This window comes from Eurypyga helias, unplaced genomic scaffold (genome assembly GCF_000690775.1).
Source record: "Eurypyga helias isolate BGI_N326 unplaced genomic scaffold, ASM69077v1 scaffold261, whole genome shotgun sequence".
NCBI classification, from domain to species: domain Eukaryota; kingdom Metazoa; phylum Chordata; class Aves; order Eurypygiformes; family Eurypygidae; genus Eurypyga; species Eurypyga helias.
Window position 1 is genome coordinate 55,738 of NW_010229942.1, and position 26,385 is coordinate 82,122.

Below are 26,385 nucleotides of genomic sequence, written 5' to 3' on the forward strand. Positions count from 1 at the left end.
AAGAGAGATCCTGAAGAGCTCCACACCAAGTCTTTGACTTGCGATTTATTAATGGTACAGCTGTGTAAAGCCAGAAAATGGGTGAATAGCATCTGGTACAGAGTTTATTTTTTAAAAACAAAGCATAACTGAAGGTCTCTGGAAGGTTTTGCTAACCTTTCTCCCACTCTGAACCTAGGCCTGTCCATCTGTTTTTAACTGTCTGTCTTTAAAATTCCTAGAGACAATATAACACTTTGCTCTATTTTAATGGAACACCATATCTCTATGTTTCATTCTTGGAGAACAGGCCACACAAACCCTCTCCGTCCAAAATTTCAAGCTTGTTCATTTTCGGTCCACAAAAATCTGTGTCCTCCTCCTCCTCGTTTTGAGAGTTTCTCAACTACTTCAGGGCTTCCCAGGTCTGACTGTATCATACCTGGGCATGTCAAGAGACAACCTACAAGGTATAGATAGGAAAACACATCCAGTTCAGAGAAGTATAAGTAGAGTTTCTTGAATGAATAACTGACTAAAAAAAAACTTGTAAGGCTTAGTTTGTCCTTAAATATTCTGTCCTTGACTCTTTTCATAAATATTGTTGGTTATCATTCCTAGGATTATATCCTCTTACACTGGATTTCAGAAGGAAGAGTGTCCATTAAATAAGATCAGGGTAGATTTATTTAATATTATGAGATGATGCTCCGTCATCATCAGTAGGTCTAGCTGCTTCTTTCAGCTAAGAATTGTCTGTGTTATAACAGATGAGCATAGAGATGTGGGAAGAGGGAACATAAAGCCCAGAAGTTATGGATCAGCTAAGACATTTTATATACTAAAACCATTAATGATAGTTCTATTTTTGAAGCATTCTGGGGTTAAGTCTTGCTATTTGTGGGGAAAAAAACCCAATAAGCTATTAACAATAAGCTCTTTCGTCTTGCATCTCAGCCAAAAAAAGCATGGAAAATTTTAGCGATTTCTATAGCCTTTCATTGACTCTACTTTATACATAACATTAATTTTAATTCATGCATTGTAGACAGAAATTTAAAAGCTTTAATAATACAGCCATTAGCTCTTATGCTTTATTAAAACTATTTGCACACTCTTTGTTGCACTTGTGAGACCTCTCAACAATACAAAACACACTTTTAATACATAAAGGAGCAGAAACTCTCAGAAAAAGAGAGGAATATTAGAACAGAGTTCAATGATGTAGGAAAGTACCTGGATAAAAATCCCCTTGCGCAAACATGTCAATCACATAGCGACAGAATGCATATTGATCTAACAGAGCAAAAAGGAAAAAAAGGAGTGATGAAGAAAATAAGTTTTAAATTTTGTTGCTATTTAACAGCAAATTTAAAGCTTGGCAGTGCTTGACACATTTCAAAATTATACGTTTGGTTTTGTCCTGGCCTTCAAACAATTCACAAGTTCAGAAAGAGACAATTTATTGTCCAGATCTACCTCAAGCTTCCCAGCCAAGAACTTCGAAGCTACCAGTGCCCCAAACTGCTGCCTGGCCACAGGTCCCAAAGACTTTCTCACATACTTGATAATCAATTTCAAAGAGTTGCAGCCAGGTGACAGAAAAATTCAATAAAATTTTATATTACAATATTTTGTTAATATTGTTTTAACAGTTTAATCAATATGTCCATTTAGTGAAAGGGAATATAAAAAGAAATCTGAGTACTTACACTCCTGTAACTCCAAACACTAATCTTTACAAATATATATATGTATATATTAAATCTGAATATATATATAAAAATGATGCTTTTCAGAAATTAAGGCTTCTGAATCTAAATGAAACTGTGATTTCAGAAATGTTAATTGCCCAATGATTTCTTCTATATGTAAGCAGAGTGGAAAACCTTGATAAAATTTTCTAACATTAAGAATTGTGAAGAACAGTTACGAATTGTAACTGAGTGCAAAGCATTTGCGATATTATTGCTGTATTCTCCAGCTGTCCAGAAAAAATGCACGTTGCTCCACTGGACTCTAAGGAACATCAGCTTTGAAACTTAATGTTGATGGCTAAACACCAACTCCATTTAGCTAAGTTAGTTTCCAACCGTGCTTGATTTAAGCATATTCATCCATCTGCCCTAGACTGTTGTAGTACACTTCCATGTCTACGGAAGTTACATCTGTCTCTCTCTCTCCACCTCCATTGCATGTCCCCCCTACTCAACTAGAAAGCCATTAACTTTCTCTTTGCCAACTTCAAAACAAAATTATGCAGACTTTGGAATACTTAAAATTTTAAAAATTTCATAACTGTTATATTTAAATGCAAAACTCTTTTCCCCAAAATATAACACTCATTGTATTACTTGTTGTTTTACACAGTTCACTGGAACATTGGTATCAGTTGATGTTGAGGCATCTGCGATTGCTGCTCTGTTAGGTTGTCTGTCATAGAAGTCCTCAGGTGGAGAACTCTAGCTTTAAACTCCTGATTTCCCATGGGGTTGTCGAAATTCGGAAGGAATTGACAGGTTCTGCAAATATCCAATTAGAAACCCATGCAGCTCTTTCCTGCTACTGAGATGGCAATGATAATACTAGTTAGTATTGTAGAACCTGGGTCAAACCTTTCAGGATGTACTCAGGGCTGCGGCTATAAAAACTGCTTTTAAAACCTTTAATGACAATTCATAATAGTTTCTACTTTTGTATGTAGGAATTAAAATTTATTATTCTGTCTGGCTCTAACTTTGGATTCCAGTCTTAAGGAATCTAGAGAATTTGGCTGCAGTATCTGCCCTAAGTCTATATGCTAATTTTCTGAAAAAAAGCAGCAGCGTATGTGTGAGAAAACAAGTACATACAAATCTGTACTCTTAGTAGACCCCTCTAAAGACACTGAAGTTGGCAAAGTATTTGCACTGACTTCAAGGCACTTTCAAATGTGGTCTCAGTGAGGATTCACAGTAATAAATAAAATGGACCACTGCCAATTCTTTAGCTGAGAAAGCGAATGGCAGGGAACAGCTTTTGCCACAAAGCTGGGTTTTCCTTACCCTTCTTGTCAAAACAAGCTACCTTCATCCATGCTTCCCATTGGAAAGAGCCCATGGACTGTTCATGGGTGCTGTATGCAACACTGCTAGCTGGCATGCGACAAAATTATGTCAGGGGACATAAAGTGTATGGACAAGTACAGGACAGAGCATAAGCCAGTGGTATTTCTATTTAGCTTATGATATAGACATAGCCTGAAGTTCTATCAACTCCCTCAATTTTATTGATATTAAAATAATGTATTTTTTAACTATAGCAATATAGACCAGGATTAAAAAAACTGTGTGTGTTTGGGGTGGCGGGTGGTGTGAGGGGGTACATTTTGTTTGCCTTTTTTTTTTTAATATTTGTTGTGGGTTTTTGTTGTTTCGTTTTGTTGGGGTTTTTTTTTCTTTGGCGTTGTCTTTCTTTTCGGTGGAAATGTAATTTGAATAAACTTTTTTTTAAAATAAAGCTTTAATCTTGATTATACTTGAAAAGAAAGATTTTGTATTAATCTTCTCATGGGATTTCTGTAGTAACTCAACCCCTGGAAACTGGGTTTTGTAAAAAAATTGTAGGCATAATGTTAAACTCTGAAAAACAAAAATAGCATTTCTACTGTATATGAAAAAATAAGGTGCACTGTAACATCCCATTGAAGTTAATGGGATTTCTGGCAATCAGCAAAGATTGAATCCTAAGAAATTTTAAATTATTATTATTTTCCAAATGTCTCTTCATGGCTAAAAATTCATTTTAATTTAAACTCCCTTGTTAAAAAGAGAATTTCAAACTATAGTTTTCACCTTATAACTCTGTAATAGTGGCACAAATATTCACCTGAGTACTAATAAATCACTTTGAAGTTTTGGACTAGGCTTTTGTTGGTTAATACAGCCATAGATACTTCTGTCATTGCACCTCATGTGATTTACCTTGGGACATGACCTATCTTTTTCACTTTTAATTTGAGTAAGGAATGATGCAACAGCAGGGAAATCATGACAACCCTTCTGTGATTACTGTTATATTTTTCACATTGTTACAGAAAAGTTAGCAGGAATACTCCCTTGAGTAAGAGAAAGGAAGGATTGCAGGATCAGGAAACCTTGGCAAAACCACACTGCCTTCAAAATTATGTTTACTTTGTATCACAGTGTGACTGAAATATAGAACTGAATTTTCTGAGAGTATCCAGCTAGGCAGCAATGGCTTATGGTGAGAAAAGGAAGGACGAAAGCAGAAAAGGCGACTTTTCACTGAACATGTGTAGCCCTATCTCCAGTGACAAGGGCAGTTGAAGAGGCTCCTTCCTTCCTCCACTCCAGCTGCTCATTCCCACTTTCACCTGCCAGGGTTCAGTGCACTGTCACTGGGATCACACTTTAAAGCAGATTTACACTGTGATCTATTGATGTTTGATGTTGAGATGGATTATTTTGCTAACATTTATCAGCTAAAGTGGGAAAACCCCCCACAAAAAACAACCCAACAGACAAACACACACCCCCCCTCTCTGTAATCTTTGATCCATACTTAAAATATTTTGCTGTCAGGGAGTAAAGTGCCTCGTCTGCACACCATTGCTTTTTGAGAGCCTTATCCTGAACAGCATGTAGTGGATCCCACCGTGCGCTGAAACTGTGTCAGAGCAAACAAATAGTGAGAGAGATTTGCACCTCCCAAGAGGAGCTCAACAATTTGCTGAACTTTACCCCTGGTCACAGTAATCAGCATGAAAGATGCTGCTTTGATTTTATGCCTCAAAGGGTCCAGCATTTCAAGTAAAAACCAAAATTAACTAGAATAAAAATAAATGCTAAAAACTACTGGTAAGTCAGAAAGGGGACTATATCTCATAAGCCTTCAGATTTCTAGAAACATATAATTTAGGCAACTCCTAAGGGGTCCAGAGTTGATGGCTAAGAAATTGTGAGAGAAGCTGCCTGGGTAGATTCAGATATCCAGACAGGGATGGCAGCTTTGATGCTCAGGCAAACTGATTTATCTGTGGTTATCAGCTGAAAGGATCAGATCGGTGCGCCATGCAATGCAACCTCTATTAATGTCAGAATAATCCTGTGCCTGCAGTATGGCAATTCATACAGAGAGGCAGGTTCTGCCTACTTCTTTCACACAGAATTGTGCCTAACACCATAGAACAGTCACAGGGAAATCAGGACCGGTTGCTGCAACTTGGGAGTGAAAGAACCCAGGCTGGCTCTGGCAAAGAGGAGCATGTATGTAACACCTTCATTTAGTGTTGATGCATGTTAATTCTTGGTTTTATCACTTAATTTCTTCTGTTCATCAGGGTGATGGAATTTTTTTTCTTTTTAGGAGAAACTTGGAAGCTGATCACATCAAGTTACATCAGGCAGGTATATCATTATGTCATACAATACCTGACAACATGACAATACCTCATATAATCTGATGTAATACAAATTATTCCATTCCCTTTCTCCTGCTGCTCCTTTCCTTACTGTTACAGAGGACATACACTGATGTAGAAACAAAATATATTTCCCAAGAAGTCATCTGACAGCCTGTATTTTCCAAAATAACTTTACTAGCAATACACTACATAAGATGCTACTGAGAAAATCCATGAAGGCTACAGACTATCTGAAGAGAAATTGGTCCTTGTAAAAGAAGGATTTAAACTAAAATTAATCTTTAGCCATGACAAACAGTTAGAACATTGTGGTTATTATTTTATTCTTGATAGCCTCTTTCTAGAGGTCTGATTCATGTGGAATTAATTTGTACTGCGCTTTTTTAATGAGTGGACTTTGGTCCTCGCCAGCTTTAACTCCACTCTCTCTGCTTCTTCCCTACTACCTTTTTAAGATCTTCATCTGTTTCCTCCTGGTTTTGTTTACCTTTCTTTTCCGATTTAGTTATAGTCTGAAGAGCTTTCTCCTCCTTAACTTTCGGTTTGGCCTTTATTAGCCCAACTTCTGTTGATTTAGTCTCTGCCTGCTTGACCTTCTCAGACGTCTTTGCTTCTGTTTTTCCATCCTTCACTTCCTTTTTCACTTTTGCTTCCACTTTAGTGCTTTTTACTTTCTTCTCCTCTGCAGGTAATAAAGGTAAACCGTTCAGTGTCATTTTTTCCCCCCAGAATGATACTCAATACTATTTATTTTATCTTGTGCTATTATTAATGAGTATTTCTTCATCATTAACACCTTGCTCAGATCTGATGAAAACTATAATCCCCCTCAAACCACACACTTAGACAGAAATATGAGATGCAAGCATGTTTTATATTCAGTCCTGTGCCAAGTATTTTGCTAATACTGAGGGAAGCAGGCTATCGCAAATTATATTCAATATTTGTAATGAAAATATGTTAGCTTTGATGGTAGGGAGACAAATGTTGGTCATGAAGCAAACAAATATGGAAAGTACTTCCAGGCTAAATCTGAGTAAATTTAGATTTCAGAGATCAGAGCTAAACTCTGCTGTAAGCGGTAAGTGTTGTTGATTTAAAACATGGCTCTTTCTAAGTGTTGATTTTATGCACTGATTCTAAGTCACTGCCCAAGAAGTCTTGAGTTTTTGAGTTTTCTTCTGCACCAATTCCCAGGGCTGAAAGACTAGTGTGAGATAGAACAATTCGTGATACACCTTCCAGCAGTGTGAGACGGTTTCCAAGGAGAATTAGCAGATTGTAAATATCAGTAGCTGAAGCTACACAGAGTTTAGTGAGACCAGAAATATTCCTTCTGCTCATATGTATTAGCAGCTTTTTCTCATCTGAGACATGGATGCTGACAATATGTGTGTCTCTATTCCACTTCACTAGTTTCCACTTATTGTAGAAAATCCAACAATAGTTTAAAATGCCACTGAATATGGTTTAAACTTATCTGTTTAGTGTGAAGTTCACACCTCTGTTTTCTTCATAGCCCTGAAGGTCTCCATCCTTGAGGCAAAACTTGAATGCTACAAAATCCACGTCTCCTGTAAGACTCTGGACTTCTATTTCTATTAAGCTGCTGAGCTGCTGAGACTGATTTTATCAATATGTAAACCAAATAGTTCTACTTATTCTAAAACAGAATATAGATATTTTTATAAGGGATAATTCCTACTTCCAAACAAACACAGGGCATGACCAAATATATTGCTGGCTATTGAAGGAAGAATTTCCTTAATTAGTTATAGTGAAAATGTATATGTCAGGTCACATGGATAGGCCTATTTAATTTTCAAGGAAATGGTAGTTCATATCTTTAATTTTCATCCCTGAAAATTCAACGTATTTTAAAAGAAATCAAGCACAGAACTGGATTCTCTAAAGACATTTTAATTTCATTATAGTGTCATGAAGCTGATTTTTCATACACATTATATTATCTACTCCAATAAAAAAGGTTTATGACTTTTAATGTAAATTCTCATAAAAAATAGTATAAATAAATAAATACCTTTGGGAGGAGGCTTCTTTTCAGCTTTTTCATGTCTTTCAGGTTTCTCTTTTTGAATTACTAGAAAGGAATAAAATTGTATATTAGTAAAAGAAGTGACAAAGAATCAGAAAATATTGCTAAAACACAGCATCACTCTCTACAGCTACCTGAGAGAAGTCATAGAGAGGTGAGTGCTGGTCTGTTCTTCCAGGTAACTGGTAACAGGGCAAGAGGAAATGGCCTCAAGTTTTGTCAGGGGAGGATTAGATTAGATATTAGGAAAAAATTCTTTACTGAAAGTGTGGTCAGGCATTGAAACAGGCTGCCCAGGAAAGTGGTGGAGTCACCATCCCTGGAGGTGTTCAAGGAACATGTAGACATGGTGCTTGAGGACATGGTCTAATGGGTATGGTAGTGTTGGGTAGATCACTAGGACTAGGTGATCTTATAGGTCTTTTCCAACCTTAGTGATTCTGTAACATCCCTGGATGTTTCACATTCCTTCATATATCCTGTTTTCAGTCTTCAAAATTCTTGCTTCTTTTTCTCAGGTTCACACACTGGGGTAAAAAGCTTCAAAATATCTGTTGATACTCATCTAGCCAGAAGATAAGGCAGTCACACAGATCTGAAACTTTGTGGGGAATGTTTATACTGCATATTCCAGATAATACCAACTTGCTTTGCTCTGTCTCTGAGCAGAGACAGGCTTGATCTTCTGTTTTCCAGCCAACAGGAAGATGTGTGACTCTATTCATCTTACAGAGAGGGGTTTTTCTTAGTTTGGGCTCATTGTCACACAAACACAGCCACAAGCCTGGTGCTCACTTCAGAGCTCAGCTAGAATGAGTTCATGTCTGCACAGGATACACTGTGTAAACACACACACTGCTGTGTCCCAGAAAGGCTGTCAAAATTTTAGGTGGAGACTTCTATCTTACCTCTCTTGGTTGTCATCCAGATGCATTTCCAGAACAAAACAGCCTTTAATTACATTTTTTTCAAGTAATAGCTACATAAACCAACATCTTCACTAACTCAAATCCAGCCTGGAATTGCTGCCTGTATGATCCATGATTGATATTTAGACATGTTTTTCTTTTCTTAAGATAGCTGTTTCTTAGATGACGTGTTTAAATAACATTCATACCATTGAAGCATTCTGGAGCTTTTAACAGGGGCTGAAGAAGTACCCTAAGTCTTTTATTGATGATAGAGAAAACCTCCTGACTGTGGGGGTCATGTTTTTCAGTATGCCTGCACCCTGAAGTTGACCTGGACTTGAGCATCTTCATTTCCTAGGGTCTGCAAGGGTTTGAATCGACCTCTCAGCACTGCTGGTAGCTAATCCAGTTTAGAGCAGAACCCAGAGAAAAGGGGGTTGAGCCTGGCAGTGGGTAGCTCAACATACTGCCAGCAGAAATATCCTTTAGGAAGGACTGAAGGCAACGAGTGCCCCAATGCACTGAGTCCACCCACAGGGGCTCCCATGCCATGGAAACTATCCAAAGAGAGTAGCATGGCTATGTGTCATACCGCAGCAGCAAATCTCCCTAGCTACAAAGTGACCAAATTCTTCATAAAATTTTCCAGACAGTGCCTGGAGTCATGGCTGCTATTAAACACATTAAAGGCCTAAGCGATTATTTGGTTAGCTAGCAGAAGATAAATGGGTAAACAGGCTGGCTGCTCATTAGGAAAATCTCAGTGATTCTTGGAAGTTATTTGCTTTTCAAATCTGCACAGACACCGTGGGTATTTATTTTCTCTGGATTAGTTCAGTGTAATTTCATTTTATAAAAAAAATCCCACACTTCGAGGTTATACACTGAAAGCAAAAAAAAAATTAGCAAATATCCCTTTTAAAGAGAAACAATGGCTACCTTTCATTCTTTTTAACGCTTTAAGTCTTCATTCCACTTTTTCTCTTTCTTCTCTCTTACCTTTTGTTTAACATTTCTCCTTAGAGTAATATCAAGTCCAATAAAGACTTGTTTTTATATCTATATTGTCTCAACAGATTCAAATTAAACCTAAGTAATTCACATGTACCATCATCATCAGGTTAATGCAAATGCTATAACAGACTGATATTAAGAAACTGCATAAGCTTTATTTTTTTCTTCAAGAGTTTACTGTGTACAAGTAAGAAGAATAAAGACTGAAATATAACTTCATTATAGAAATATCTGGCTTCCAAAAAGCAATGCATGTGGAGAAAAAAAAAAAAAAAGAAAACTTCAGAGCAAAAACATTCAAATGTCAAGTAATAATATATGTTGGTCTTTAAAAGATGTTATAACAGAGCAAGCTGATTGAATTTTTAAATCTCCCTGTCCAAAAGATGGAATTATCAGTCAAAAGAATACTGAGAATCACCTCTCATACACGATATTGCTTCAGAATATATATGATAATTAGTAGATATGTAAATTTTAACCAAAGCCACTTCTGCCATGGAGGACAGTACAAATCATGTACTGAAATGAAAACGTTATTGCAAAAAAATAAAGGCAAGAAAATGAAAATCTATTTTTGGATGTGATGAAAGACCTAGACTTAGAGTTAGTTAACACTATTGCATTAGGTCTGCACCAGACTGAAAACTGACACACAAGAGAAAGCCTTCTTAGCAGGCAAATTACTGAATCCCATTGTGAAGGAAAAGACATCAAGGAATGCAAATATGATAGTCATAGGCTTGTTTCTTTAGCTCCACAAGAATGATTTATAATTACCTCTGTGCATCAAAACAAGAGATCTAAGCAAGAAATATATGCTGAGCAAGAGTTCACTCAGGGGCTGATCAAGACCTGCTCAAGCAAAATTGAGAGCACCCACAAAATGTCCAGCATAGACTACAATTAAATACTCATCCCCACACTCTCCCAAATTATGTAAGTGCTAAAAATCTAAAACTGTACACCTAATACTAATCTGCATTACCTTTAGAAGATGCTTTCTTTTCATGTTTTTCTGGCTTTTCAGGTTTCTCTTTGTGAATAGCTAGAAATAAATAACAACATTATGAATGGTTATTAGAAAAGAGAAATGTTGTATTTTAAGTAAGAAAAATGACAAAAAAAGATCAAGAAACACAACTAGGCACCATGCCTATACATGCAAATAAGCAGAAAGATTGATTCAGCTGCTGCTGTCTGCCGCTGATGCCGAAACACATGATTTGAACTTTGAAAAACTTGTCTGCCATCCCTGAGGTCTCTGCCACCGGCTAGAGGAGGAATGGCCTTTCTGACACAACTGTAATGCCATGAAAGAAGTTAGTCAGGAAGAGTCATGTTTATTTAGTTTCTTGGTTCATTTGTTTTGCTTATACTGTCATTTATTGGTTTATTTTGGTTTATTGTTATTTTTCAGCTTTCTTGTTTATTACTTTTGTTAATTTCTGAAGGATTTTCTGAACTCCACATAACAACTAACAGTTTTTCCAGCTATGAATGATTAAACACTATAATTAATTACAAATCTAATTGCAATGGCATTATAACTAATGCTCTTTGGGGCTTTTTGTTTGCTTTTAATTTCCACTTTACAAATTGATATAAAGCACACTATAGCGACTAGATTTCTGGCTCATGTTTCAGAATACACCTGAGGTGTTCAATAAATTGCTGGATAGTAGTGGGTAGTCTGGAATATTCTCCTATGTCGTCTCTGATTTGTTATTATTTTGCGATTTATATTTACACAACAGCTTGTCCACAGGTGTGAAGAACTGATATTTGTATGTGGTCATATCCCCTGAGGTACCCTATAGGGACCAGGCGTATGAAAACACTCAGCTTGCCTATTTGACTCTGGTATATGAGCTTTTATGAAGAACACCAAAATGTATGCATGAGCATTGCTACGTACTCCCCAGCCTTGTGCTGGTGTTTCAAAAGAAAGTAAGAATTGTGAATTGTGGAAGATCAAGCAGTGTTAGATAACTATTTATTGCAGGTAACTGCTTAAACAATTAGTTCTACCCTATTCAATGCATATTCAACAACCCTACTTAGTTTAGCCCCCTGCCCCCCCCGCCGCCATGGCCTGCCTCATTACTTTTGGTTACATTTTCTCTTTCCCAGTTGTCAGGTGTTTTTCTAGGTGACTGTATTCTCATGGCAACCATACTTATTGCAAGTGTCAGAAATACTCAGAGATTACTGGGACACTATGCTACTCCAGAGTATAAAATATATTATCTCCTTTCTTCAGGAAAAAAAAAAACAAAACAAAACCAACCAACAAACAAAAACCCAAACATGCAGAAAGAATACAAAATGCTACTCAGTCTGTGTGCCTTTAGATCTTTATACAACCTCACGATTTTTACTCATGAAGTTCCGTAATATTTTTTCCAATCAACAAAATATATAAATGGAAATTGAGTAGAGAATTAGTTCTGGGGTACCTCAAAATGTAAAATAAGTGCCGACATGAAATTATTACCTGCATGCATTTCCTTTTTTTCAGGTTTTTCTTGTCTTTCCAGTTTGTCTTTATGTGTCACTAGGAAAGAATAAATGTGTTCATATACATTAAATAAAAAATAACCTGTGGAAAACTCTAAGATTCACAAATAATTGTTCCAAGACAAGCCTTAGGAGACAGAACGGCAAACTGTGTTATTCCTGAGTTATGCCATGCATATCTGCACAGCACACATCATACTACATGGAGCAGACGATTCTGGCTAACGTTACTAACAAGTTACGATCCAAGCCTCAGCAGTTTACTACAGCCACATCATTGCTGCAATTGTCTCTTTTGCTCCTGAAGATTGTTTTTCAGAGAACTGTCAAGGACTAAGGCAGAGCTCACAGTAAATGCTGCTGCCTGTATGAGAAGAGGACATCACCTGGGCCACCCCAGACTCTGTCAGGCTTGTAGAAACCCTGGAATCAATCCTGGAGCATAGGGTCATCACATGCACAAATAACATGTCTGTCACTGGCCAGCTGGCTTGAAATCGATAACCAGCAATGGATATGGATAGCTAGTAATAGACACTAGGTGAGATCAGTCCCTGGCAAATGATGATCTTAGAGCCATAATTAACTGGCTGTGCAGTCTGTGCAAAGTAAAAACTAACATTATGACAGTGGAACTGTATTATGCTATCCACTCATTCACATAACATTTTCCACTCACCCTTTTTAGGATTTCACACAATAATTTTCCAGACAATGGGAAGTATGTATGTGGATTTTAAAACACTTGGAAAAATCATCTGTGAAACTGCAAGCTAGCTTTAACTCCTGTGAAGATTTTATCCCAGTTCTGTAAAACTCCTTTGTCAAACACAAGAAAATAAGGAAATTCTTTTACAGCACCATGAATTCCATCTCTAACTCGATGCAAAAGAAGAAGGGTAGGGTATATGCAGGCTCTCACATGTTTTTAAGCAATATAGTGATGAAATACATGAAAATGAGCTCCTGACATAGTTGACTGAGTCACTTGTAAGTCATTAAGAAAATTCTAATTCTTCTCTGTGTCATTAGATAACTTTCCTAAACTTCATCACAGAAGTTGATTAGAAACTAAAATAGGATGTTGTTTACTCTGTTATCTAAATCTTGAAAAGGGTATGTATTTAGAGTAACAAATAAGCAGCTAAAATACAGGGATGCAATGAATTTTGGAGTCCCCTAGTTCCACTCAAAAGAAAAAGGGCCTTAGAAAGACACATATCCAATGTCATAATTTTAAAATATAGAGTCTGAAAGCAGTGTTTCTTAATGCTGTGAATACAGACAATCTCTATACACAGTAGTGTTTTAATAGCACTTGTAGCAATAGTTCCATAACAAAACTAAATAATTCAATCACTTTAACATAAAATATAGTTAGTAGTATGTTCAGGTAGACAGAATATTAGTAGAAGTTATGACAAGTTAAGTCAGTATAATAATATTTATTCTTCTTCATTTTCTATCTGGGATTGGCTGGGATAATTTTTTCCTGTTCTAAGAAACTTTTAAAAACATTAAATATTTTTATCCTATCAAATCAAATTGAAGAGGATCCTAAGTTTTCCAGAAAACAACAGAAGAAATCTTAATGACATATTCATGTTTTTATATGGGACATTGTAGTCTTTGCTCTGTCATTTTTCCAAATCTCAGGAAAATTTTCTCTTGTTACCACCATTACATCTTCTATTAATAAATATTCATTCTAACAGAAACCTGAACTTATGTGTATGCCATTAACCTCTTGAGTCAGTCATACTAAATCAATGTATTTTGAATTATTTATATAAAATGGAAAATCTCCAATTGGAGACCATTAGAAAGGCCTAATCAAGCACAGATTTCAGAAAGGTGCACATTTTCCCGAGTTGTGAGACTCATGTTCCTGATATGAAATAAATTAGCTGTGGCTGGATATTGGTTCTTCCCTTTTTTGGGTGATTTATTATGACCATTGGCCTATTGGGTCTTCCAGAATGTGTTTCTTCCTCCAGCCTGAGGTTTCATTAATCACATTTTTATGTAAAGGAAATGTTCTGAGAAGGTTTAGAAGTGTTTGACAAGTGAGTGTGTTCCAACAAAATCCCTTTTTTACAAAAAAATCCCTCACATGATGAGTGTGGGGAAAAACAAACTAGATGGTGGCTCTTGGAGCCCATCACTAACTCATGAGTTGTGGGTAGAGAGGAAGCAGTATCCTGATTCTGACTCCTACAACTGGCAGATCTGTTGGCATACTCCAACAACAAATCAGTAAATCATCTGTAACACCCCCTCCTCAATACTTCTGAAATGAGTGTGGGGAATTTTTTTTTCTAAGGCAGGTCTCTGAAGCAGAATGCCTCCAGGGACCATGCCCTGTATGTTACAATTTACTTATTACATTTTGCTCAGAAGTATTCCCAAAGAGAAATATTATGCTTGGATTTATTCAAGAAGAATAAGAAACGTACCTATTTCTGCTCTGGGCATTTTTACATAAGTTAATACACTAAAAACTTATTCATTAATATCTGAATATAATTTTAGCCATTCTGCCGAGTGATTAATTCAAAGTCCTTATAAAAATGTCATTCTCCTTCCAGCTGGCTTTCTCAATGCCTTCTCCATCCTTAAATGTAATTGGGATTTACAGGTAGGGTATAAGATTATAGTATTTTGAATGATTGATAAAAAGATAAAGAACGTAAAATACTGAATACATACCCTTTAGAGGTTCCTTCCTCTCAATTTTTTCTTGTTTTTCAGGTTTGTCTCTGTGAATTACTAGAAGTAATAAAAAAAATCCCAACAATAAATCTGTAACCTGGAAGTATTATGTACACTCATTGTTTCATCAAAGTGATCAAGGAAAAATATTTATAAAACAAGTAATGGATTTTAGCTCTGAGTCACGGATACTAGATGATGTATAGACATTCCTAATGTTAATATTTAATTCCAGGTCCAAGAGCAATATTTTACATTAATAAGCCTGCAGCTGTTAGACCATATTTTTGAAACATAAGTGATTATTCAGCAACCTTAATCTAATCTATGGGAGGGATCTCTTTTGGCCCCATTACATAAGCACCCTGACTCTAAGATTTCTGACAGAGGAAATTATTTTCAGTCCTTGACAGCATTGCTTTCTATTCTTAACAAAAAAGGGCTAACGTATTGCTTTCCATGCTCTTTTTTCTTTATTTTTAGCTGTTACTTCAGCCACAGGATGGATTAACAAGAAAACATCTCTTTTACTCAGAGTGTAACTTCAGAAAGAGCAGCTGTTTGAAACACAACCAACTACACATCCTCCTATAAGCAGGCAAACATGAATCCTTGAGAATTCTGTTGTCCACCCAACTTTCAGACCATGTTTTCGGACATGATTTTATTCCACACTCTAACAATTTAGACAAAAACATTCCTTGTCAACCTCTACTACTTCATGGAAAAAATACTAAAGTTTCTGTCCGAAAGTAAGCCACAGGAAACCCAACTCTGATTAGAAGATAGCTGTGAGCTTTATACACAAATACAGTAATGTTTTTGCATATATTTTCACCACCTTTGCAGCAAACGTCATTTCACAGAGATGCAAGCATATTTGTTGTTGGTTAAATATGTTACCATTAAAATATAGGTCCATGTCGTTAAGAAAAATTATTCCAAACATTCAGTAATTTCATTACATTTTAAATGTGTTTGCATTACCCAAATACATTTCCAGACATAACAGGTAAATTATTGCAGACAACGATTAGCAGTACAGAGGAAAGAGGTTGAAGGGAGATTTTTCAAAGCTTTTCAGGAATGTGGATAGACAATCTACACTAAAAAAAAAACAAACAGTCTGTAAAGAATGCAGCACTACCAGCAATATATTATTGGATGAATTACAGACAGTAACTCATTCAATCGCTTTAGGACATCTAGTAGCATACCAAGGAAAAGCAGACTCCTCTCTCCATAGACCATGTAGAATTTAGACTCAACACTTTTGCAGAAAATGTGGCATGCTTTTACAGCTTACATTTGTATTAGCAGGTGCTAGCTCTGTGCAAAACAGTTCAAGCCACTGTGTTCTCAGTTGTGCATGTGGCAACAGCAGAGTTCTGCAAACAATAGCTCTGTGATGTTCAATGGCAGTGAAACATGAGCTTCTGCACATCAGACCAAAGCCCTGGTAGTCTCTATGCCAAAAAATATAGCTGATCTTTGCAGAAAAGACTGGCAATGATAAAGCTTGTTTTTAGCCACAGAACATCTTATTTGTGTAAGGGAGACTGATGGGTTTTTTCCTTTTTTTTTTTTTTTTTTAAATTTATTCCCGTTTCTCCATAGCATTTCCCTATTTCATGCTCTGGAAAACAAAAAAACCCCAAACCAACCAACCCCAAACGAGCCTTGAACAACACTAACTGAATTATCAGCAGAATTTAAAGTGGACAGAAAAAAATAATTTAATGTTTCTTCACACCATCAAAATGTTATAAAGGACTAAAATTCAAGGAAATATTAATATCTGTGTGGATTCCAAGCTAAAAACATGGGGAAGGGATCAGTTGGCTCCTTGTGAGAAATAAAAGTAACTTAATGCATCTGGGCAGGGAGCCTGGAATGTGGATAAGCAGAGACCAGGCTGGCATAAGCATAATCTATTTTTCTTTTCCCAGTGATAGGTTGAAGGCGATCTCTGGTTAGTCCAAGAGCCCTGTCCTCTGTGTTGTTATCCCCATGGCCTCAGAGTTTGCTAATCTCAGATTGTAATGTTTACCATTACCTCTTAGGGACACTGTTAAAGCTATGACTTTTGGGCAGAACCTTGTCCGGGGAGGGCAGGTGTTGCCAAAAATTAAAGGGTTCATGTTTCAGGGCTGTGATGACTGGCCATTTTTGACTCTTCAATCACAGTGCAATGGGGCCACCAAAGTCCACTGAAACATTTGATCTGAGAAACTTAAATATGACTTTATATTGGCATATTAACTCTGTCTTTTCCCCCTGAAATTTTTTAATGTTCAGCTTCATCTGTAGTCCTAAAAGCTCTGTCATAGAAAATACTTCACTGTTTACAGATCTTTTGCATATTTAGTCACTGGGAGATATATTTCTTTACAAAATGCTCAATATACGCTCTTTTTCAAGCACACAGAGCTTAGGCACAAGCATTAGATTTTAGAAATAAGCCAGGCTGGCCATACTGTCACGTTTCTGTGAAACAAATTAGAGTTAATAAGATTTTCGTTTGCATATAAAAAACAAAGACAAAGCACATAAAACTGTTTTTAAGACTGCTAAGTCAAGCACTCTTTAGCTGAAAAATGTTGGAACTAAAACTGCTCACTCGATCACTTTTTTTTTGGTAGGATTATGGGTTCATCCAGAAAAAAAAGAATGACTAGAACTAGTTTAGAACTAGTTTTATGACAGTTGTGTAAGCTAAAATTTTCCCCCAACTTTATGAAATTTTCTTGGACTTCCTTGCAAATGTCAAAAAAGCATAAGCTCAGAATGAACTGTTATTAGCACTGGAAAAAATATAACACCCCAACCTAATTTTCACTAACCTAGATTTAGGAAATTGCTAAAACATTTTTATATGACTTTGAATGAAAATTCAGCCTGAGGCAGAAAGATGAGCATAAAAAATTTCATCCTCAGTGACTGGAGTGTGGTAAATTTATAAATAATCTACAATAGGAGCTTATAATGGAAACTTCTAAGGTAATTTAACAATGTATTCTAAACCTATTATATAAGAATATTGCTATATACTTCACATAAAATTAAAACCAAGAAGCATAGCATACATCTGAGAGATTTTTCCAAATTTCATTCATCTAATAATATATATGATTTGCATCAAGTGGAAGACATAGTGACAGGGGATGTGATTTAGTTTCTCTTCAGTAAAGTGTCTGAGACAGAGACATTCCCCACCCCAAAAAAAGCAAGTGCAAAATGAAGAGATGGTAATAAGGAGGCACTAATTCCATACTAAGGGAAGTAAAAATAGTTTCCAGCTGAGTAAGTCTTAAGTCTGCTCTCAGTATAAAACCAGGTGATGAGTGCAGAAAGCATGAAGCAGAGATTGCTTGCTCCAGCTAAGTGCTTGTCTACAGAGCAACACTTGGGAAAGTTAAGATAAATGAACTAATACAATGAAGTTAGAGTGCATTAGTCAGAAAGCACTAAATCTCTGTGTAGATGCTTTTATTCAGAAGTAATCTTAGATGGCTGTAACTTAATTCTTCTAGAAGGAACACTCAAAAAAAAAAAAAAAAAGGAAACCCCAAAAATTAGTGGAGCCCCTGCACACATTACGAACCACTTCAATTACCTGTGAAGGGGAAAGAGATTTGCCTCTGAGTTTGCCTAGACCTTCCCCAACCAGCATGAGACACGCTGCTCACTGCAGTGCCTAACCCTAGGCTGGGTGGTTACGCACTTCAGCAGTGAACCTAAATGCCTATCTTTGTACAATTTAAAATTAGATTTAATTGCAGCGGTCAGACAGTGTTACATCCATCTGAACTGAGATTTAGGTTTGACAGCTACTGGTGGAAGTCAAACTGCCCACAGCACTGACTTCACCCTAGTCTGCCTGCAAGCACTTAGAGCTAAATAAACACTTGACAGCTGTACCTGAGCCACTGCAGCTATGCTGTGATCTGTACCATGTTACCTAGTTTAACGTTAACTCAGGTACATCTGTAGCCTCCAGAAATCAGGGTAGACAGGCCCTGTGTCAAACATAAATACACCATTCAACTTGCTAATTTTGTCAACTTGTATTGATTTCTAGTATACTGTGGATTTGTATAGTCCAGCTGTATTTATCTATTTAGCTGTTTAAAAATCTAGTCTTCCAGCTACAGAAAATTAAAGTATGGGGGCACATTATATTTGTCTTTATAATCTCATAATTTGTCCATATGCTAAAATACATACAGCTTTATTATGTGATGTTTAATATTTGCTTTATCATTACAGTCCTATTAACAAGTATATTGGGACAGGAGGGTCAGATATGTGTTACGCTTAGTAAATGAAGTGGTTTTGAAGGGTCTGAATCTGTTTCTCAAATAAGGCTGAATTCAGAGATACTTTCTGGGAAAAAAAAACAACAACACAAAACCAAAACCAAAACCAAACCAACAAACAACAAACCACAGGCTAATGCTAATTCACAGGCACAAAATCATCTGTCCTAAAATCACTGTGGTTTAAGGTATGGCTGTCAGAGATATCATTTCATTATCACATTGTCTTCTTTCATCCCTCACTCCAACAGCAGTATATTGGTGAAGTGTATTTGATAAAAGCCACACGAGATCAACCTTTTCTCATTCCTTCTCAATGCCACTTGTAAGAAGAGATATTTCCCAGAAATGCAGGCCAATTAATTTTACTGTTAATATCAGTTTTCCATAAAAATCAGAAATGAGCAGTCCATTTAGATTATCATTGGACCCTCCGTTAGACAGAAATTATATAGATACTTTTATCTTCATATATTTTATTATAGTTCTTCCTTGTTGCTGAAGTATTGCATGGTTCCCTCTTATTCACTGATAATAATATCAGTTATAACACCTGCTTCTTAAACAGCCTTCAGTAGCGGCTCAGAATCTTGAAAAATCCGTCACAAAATGAGACTCATAAGGCAGATGCCTGAGGATCAGACAGCCCCGCCCCTCAGCCTCTCCCCTCCAGACAACTACTCCAGCCCTGACCATTACAGTGGCCCCACACTAGACTCACCCCAGTTTATGGATGGCTTTTCTGAACTGGGAGGCCCAGAACTGGACACAGTATCTAGATGCAGTCTCATGAGAGCTGGGTACAAGTGGATAATTAATCTCTTCCCTCCACTGACTGGCTGTGCTCCTGCAAGTACAGTCCAGGGTCGCATTGGCCCTTGTGAAAGTACTAATACATCAAATACTAAATAGCAATGACTCTATTTTGTAGTGAATTTCTGCTTATGTGTACACATAAACATGAAATAAATTAATTTCAGTGCTCTTAAGTATGAGCAATTGTTTTGTTGAAAAATTTCTGAGAGTATTCCTTATTTTCAGGATTAACTTGACTAAGTACAATAATTGAAAGGGACTTTATTACTAGTAGTTTATGAAATTATTTATTTAAAAGCAAATTTTAGGCCACAAGTTTGCCTGGCTCTCAGTACTCTAAGAATGTTCTTATAATTTCAGCCACTTCCACCAGGGATTTCCATACATTATATCTACTCCTCATATTTTGGTACAATCTTTTAAAAATTAGGCTTATGGATGGAATTCCCTTGTAAATCTTGGGGCTTGGATTCAGTGGGTTTGACTGTTCAAAAATATACTAAAATTTATTTTTAAAACTCTAGTATCCCCATATTTTTGGGTGGAGGACTGAAATTTGTTTGAGGTATTTGCTTCTATTATAAACATTCACTTCACCTCTAGATTTTTCCTATTTAAAAACAATTAAAGATTGTATGGGCACATGCTGTCTGGAGGTACTTTAGAAGGTAACAGTAAAACTCCCTGAAGATTCATGCCTTTATCATGCTCTAGCTTGGGGCCAGACAGAATGATTTCTTGTAATTGTTCCTCCTATGTACAAGATGCGTTTTTGGGAGAAATATGAAAATAAAAATGAGAAAAAAAAATCCTTTGTTTCAGTAAGTGATTGTATAATTAAGGACTAAGTTAGACATATGCATAAAGGGACTTAACTAATGACACCTGAATGCATTTTTTCTGGCATCTTATAACCTCTTAGTAATAATTTCCTCAACTTTAATGCTCTTTTATGTACAGCAATGCACTTCTGTATAGACGAAATGGTACACAAAAGGCTATTTTGGTCAAGGCTGCAAGTGCATTTGTGTTTTAGAACACTGCTTGAAAAGACCTTAACTGGGATCCCTAGCTAATGGGTCTGAGTTCATTATTGCCTGGCTAGCCCACTGATACGCTAAAAAATTCATTTTCATACATCATGATTTATTAAGTGGTTGGGAAGCATTTCTAGGGACTCCAGATGACCCTGATTATCACAGAACTGGAAAGCTAGCACTAGAAGTGTAAAACAGTATAAAAAACATATAAAGAATATATACAGAAATTGTGAGGGAGTGTGTATGTACATACACATTATTTTTAATAAGCTTCCTCCTTGCTTTCTCCTGCCATTTCTAAGCACCAACACTGGTGCATCAGAGAAATGCTCATCAAATTTTATGTGGCCTAACCTTTACAGAGCAGGCTTTCTTAGGGAAAAAATCTGCACATATCCCAGGAAACTTCTTAGTTTACATGACCTCTGAAAACCAGTCCAAACCAGTTCCTCTTTGGACTTTGCAAAGTGCCAGTTAGAGGAGATTAAACAGCCTGAAAAAAGAGTAGGTTCTTAAAATGGAGGCTTTTCTTATCTCTGATACACACCTGGCTCACTGTTAACTACAACTTCCTAACTTGGATGGCACCCACTGGCCTATGAATTCAGTTTCTTCCTTGCCCAACACACTTCACGTCTTTTGCACCAGAGGAAGTTCATCAGCACTCTACTTCCTTGCACCTTTGCTACAAAAAAGATTTCTGGATAAGTTTGGGCAGGAGAATCTTATTATAACTGTGCATTTACAATATAGCCACACAAACATAAAATGACACTGTTAATGCTAAGGTAGACATGAATTTTGATCATTTCCAGTCTGTGCCAAATGATCTTTGAATGCTTCTATAATAAAATAGTTTTAACATATATAGTCAACAGATATACTGTATATTACACACATGTATGTAGGTAAACAGACAAAAAAAGAAAAAAATTACCCTTTAGTGGTGTTCTTTTTTCATGTCTCTCCGGTTTCTGTTTATGAATTTCTAAATACAATGGAATGTAGAGTTAGAAATATTAAAATAATTTTCACACAGGAATGTACCAGAAGCATTCTCATAATAGAAGATAACTAGGGTGCTTCAAATATTGTAACAGAGCCATGGCTTTGTCATCTGCATATTCAGAATTATGTACAATAAAATTCAATTTTATATATATGCATAGATTATATACATAGAAAAAATCATAACATTAAGTGACATTGATAATTATTCCATTATTGATTGAGCAATACAGCTACTTTTAAAGTCAAGAAGAAATTTTGCTGATCTGTAACAGCTATATAGGAACATGTGTTGGTTATGAATCAGAAAAAACAAGCTTTTACTAAATATTTTTCTGTGTGTATCTTGGGTTGTTGAGTAGGATTAGTATTTTATGTTTTTCAAATTATCTCTGGAAAGAAATTATGTTCTTTTTATTACATTTTCTAAATTTTTTAAAGGTCACATGCTGAATTGGTAGCTCCAACACACAATAAAAGGTAGACTCAATGCTGCTTACAAATTACAGAGATAAAAGTTCCCAGGTTAGGGATCGTTGTCTCGGAGAATGACTCATTTTAATCATGCTGTATACCAAAGCACTGAGAACTGCCTTGTTAGAAGAGGATGTGGTAAAGTACCTACCTTTGTCGTGCCATCTCTTTCAAATAAAATTCCTCACCAGTGACACTGATATTAAATTACTGCTACATACCTCTGTAACTGATTTTTTCCTGCTGCTCTTATTATGCCAAAACCAGGACAATTTTGAATATTTGAAATGTTGAATTTGAGAAAAAGAAAACCAGAATTATATCAAGCTTGCATAGCACTGCATACAGTGGAGGAAATTTAAAGGCATTTTATTATAGGTGTGCAATAAGTCATTAAGACTATACAGGGTGCCAGGTTATAGAATTGTGCTGTATTTTTTGTATAAGGAAACTGTCATAAAATACCGGATCAAATTCATCTTCGACAAAAGCACATGCAAATCTCACTAGATTCTATGGGAGATGCCTCCTTGAATTTCAGGGTTAGATTTGGTCCTTGAAGATGACTGGACTGTCGTCTTGCACCATTCCTACCACTTATGCTACCTAAACTAGTTTATGCATCCTTTTATAAGCAAAACAGGTGGGAAAAGATTGAAAACACAGCAGCTGGATTCTCTCAGTTGATAGAAAAAAATCCTCATATATTTGCAGAAAGAAAAATAATCTACCCTCAACTGAAATACAGTAAATCAATATGACATGATTTCTTCCTAATCACAACATTTGGGATTCATAGAACAATAAATGAACTACAAATCCAAGGATTGGTCCTTGATTCTGAGCGCATTTGCACGGTTTACCATGCCGCTGCTTCAGACTGTCTCCAAACCCTGACAGTGCATTTAAAGAAAGCTGAGTCACTTCCTCTGCATTGCAACATACAGTGGAGACATATCTCATCCAACCCAAGAAATCATCCTACACACAGAGTTGAATATGGTCCACTAAATGATAAATCACATTCTTTGGGCAGAGCCATCTACACAGACAGATATTCCTTGCCTCAGCAAAGATGCCTCAGCTCCACTGGTTTCCCATTATCTATTATGTCACTACAGAAAATAGGCTTTTTTCTTAAAAAAAGAAAAGTATAAACCTTTGTTATTTCATAAAAAAGCTTTTTAAATTATGGTGGTTTTAGGGAATTTCTTATTGCTAGTTTGACTGCAAATTATGTATGGAGCAATGACTGTAGAGCTGGCCATCTAAATCAGCCCCACATTGTACCAGCAGTGAAGCTTGCTTGACACAAAGACTTTGGTAAAATACAGAAAAAGATACTTTCTCGACAGCTGCTCTGAGAATCTCATCAAACTTGCTGCCACAATTAGGATAACACACATCACAAAAAACCCTACACAAATTCCTTGAACTGAAATACATCTTCATAATACAGAAGTATGCATATATATTTTTATACATTGCAAAGTGTGACATCATTAAGATCACTTCACAGGCTCCCCATTATAGTTTGAACCATCATAAAAAGCTGCAGCCTGGAACACATCAATTCTGATACATTACAGACTAAATTTTCCCAGCACAAATAAACCTAGTCACAATATATAGTGATCTTGATCAATTTACAAGACAGAAAATAGTGACTCTGATAATGCAAAGATACTTAAAATAAGGAAACACATTAGGTTATTGGAGGGGGTTTTTTTTCCTGTTCTGAGAGTTTTGATACTCTCTGCTTCATCTTTTATAACAAATAGCTCTAATTTTCTAGTAATCACATCATATCTTATTGCTGAGTTGACAAAGCAGGTATAATATCATAGAAGACTTACATGGGCAGTTTAAAGCATGTAATTTATCTCTATCTGTGTGACACACTGTTAATAAATCCTAAATATTATGAATTTTTGTTTAGAAAAATGACAGAATCAAGCAGCAACAAGGATAATGTGTGTCACCACGGCAACCATCCCAATTCTTTTATGAGACTGACGGCATGGTTTATTAAATTATTGTGAGGGAGTATGTATTTAAAAAGCTGTATTTCATTGTTTTCTTCAGTTATCAAGCAGACATGAAAAATTATATTTCCCCTTGTGTTTCATGGGGTTTGAATGAGTAAGTACTTTATTTCCTTAAATATGGATACTACTTGATACTGGCTTCTCTAGACCTTGGGTCTTGTGCAGATGTACAGAACATGCAGGATGATTATTTTAAATAACTCCAAGAAGAGAATCCGGCATCCTCCTCACTGATCATTTCAAGATGCTGAAAGAAGATACATTCAGCTATATTGTTAGCAGGCTGATATATCTCTGTACTGTTAACCCAAAGCAGGCCCTCACAATCAGCTGAGGATCATTATCACAGGCAGCTTTACTGAAAATTCCTGCTAACCATCCAGTTTGGACACTAGCTTCCTCCACACCTCACACAGCTAATTTTCCTCAACACCAGTTCTCAGTGTCTAAGGACAGCCAGGCACTGGCTGTGCACTACAAAGCCCCAGGTTCAGGAAGATCAGTGTGAGAGAGAGAGAAGAAAATTACAGTCCCTGAACCTGTGTGAGCAGGTGGTGCAGCACTGGGCAGGTTCATAAGAGTGCAAATGAAGAGCACAGCCTCTAATGGTAGGGCACGAGGAGATTCTCCTGCCTCCTGAAACAGAGTTCCCTTCTTCGTCTGCTCTTGTGTTTCTGATTTTGATTTTTCATTATCTCCTTTTTAACATAGTAAAATATATAGCATTATTCTTAGCTATTTTAATTGTCTTGTATTATAGTAGCACCTATGGGCCTCAGCCCACATGAATTGCTTGACCTACAGCAGGGAGTTATAACACTATAAAATACCCCATCTCTGTATGGCGGGAGTTCAAACTTTAAGAGGGCAGCATTTCTTATCTTAGGGGGAAAGCACAGCCCTGCATCTTGCTTCATTAGGAGATGAAGTGGTGAGTAGCAATCTGACATTGCTAAAACAGGTCCTAAACCTCTGCTAAGTTTCTGCCTTATGAATGAAATATACCTTAAAAAAAACAACAAACCAAGTAAAGAATGTTGATGATATGACAGGCAAAATGAGAAAAAAAGGGATTATGGTCCTCATCTGAAACACAAGAAAGCTTTACTCAACCCAGAAAGCCAGCAAAAAATTTGGAAACTTAACTCTGATCTCTGACATTCAATATTATCCCCACATGATTAAAACCATCCTGTTTCCACTTGAATATTGCGTTAAGGATGAGAGGTAGGTTTAATGTATCTATTGTTTTAAAGATATAATTGAACAGATAGAACTTTACTTGAAATGAGAATACATTGCTCTTTCTAGGTGAATTTTACCAGTTGGTTGTCTTTTTCACAATCTCTTACTGGTAACACAGTGATAGACACCCTCAGAGTTTTGACATTCTTTCTCTTACAAACATCTAAGTGTGAAACAGAAAATGAGTCCTATACAAATTCCTGGTGAACCAGAGGTTAATAATTTGCTTTTGAGCAGTTAAAACCTTTACAGCTATTGCCAGCAATTTAATGGGGCTATATCCTTGCTAGTTTATGAAGACTAATTGGTAGCAGGCAGCTGATTATCCTGAAGAGTTGGTAGAAATAGATACTGAGGGCAAGGCAAGAGTGAGTAGTGTTAAGAGAATTAGAAGATGAGAGGGTTGTAATTTCTAATGTATTTCTAGATGCTGTCTGTATGAAAAACTGTAGCCAACTCTCTTGCTGTTGGTATCCTCGGGAGAATTTTGCAACTGTGCAATGGATGTCTATTTTTAATCTAGGTAGTACCAGCTGGTGAGTGTGACAGTTATCCTTGTGGGGCTAGGAGGAGAATAAAGGAAGTTGTGCATTACAGCAACTTTCAACTAAGTAATAATATATCATGATGCTGTACTCTAGACAAAAAAACCCAAATTTTGCAACAGGATAAAACCATGGGGGAGAAAAAAAAGAACAGGAAATATTTAATTGGGGAATTAAATTGGTGTATAATTCCTATATCCAGGAACAAAAAAACAGTATAACAGAAGGCTTTAAGTACCAACATTCAGTGTTGAAAAGTCTGAGTGACATATG

At 36.4% G+C, this 26,385-nt stretch overlaps 1 protein-coding gene across 1 annotated transcript in view; it reads right to left on the reverse strand.

The window, feature by feature from the left end:
• Positions 1–26,385, reverse strand: part of LOC104516261 (triadin-like) — a gene marked incomplete at its 3' end in the record, with an annotated part of 92,045 nt that overhangs the window by 53,538 nt on the left and 12,122 nt on the right. The window contains exons 3-9 of the mRNA XM_010160542.1: positions 21,730–21,780; positions 14,615–14,674; positions 11,883–11,942; positions 10,374–10,433; positions 7,446–7,505; positions 5,892–6,086; positions 1,216–1,275 (exon numbers count right to left, since the gene is read on the reverse strand). Coding sequence (XP_010158844.1) covers positions 1,216–1,275; positions 5,892–6,086; positions 7,446–7,505; positions 10,374–10,433; positions 11,883–11,892 — 385 coding nt within the window. The remainder of the gene's footprint in view (positions 1–1,215; positions 1,276–5,891; positions 6,087–7,445; positions 7,506–10,373; positions 10,434–11,882; positions 11,943–14,614; positions 14,675–21,729; positions 21,781–26,385) is intronic.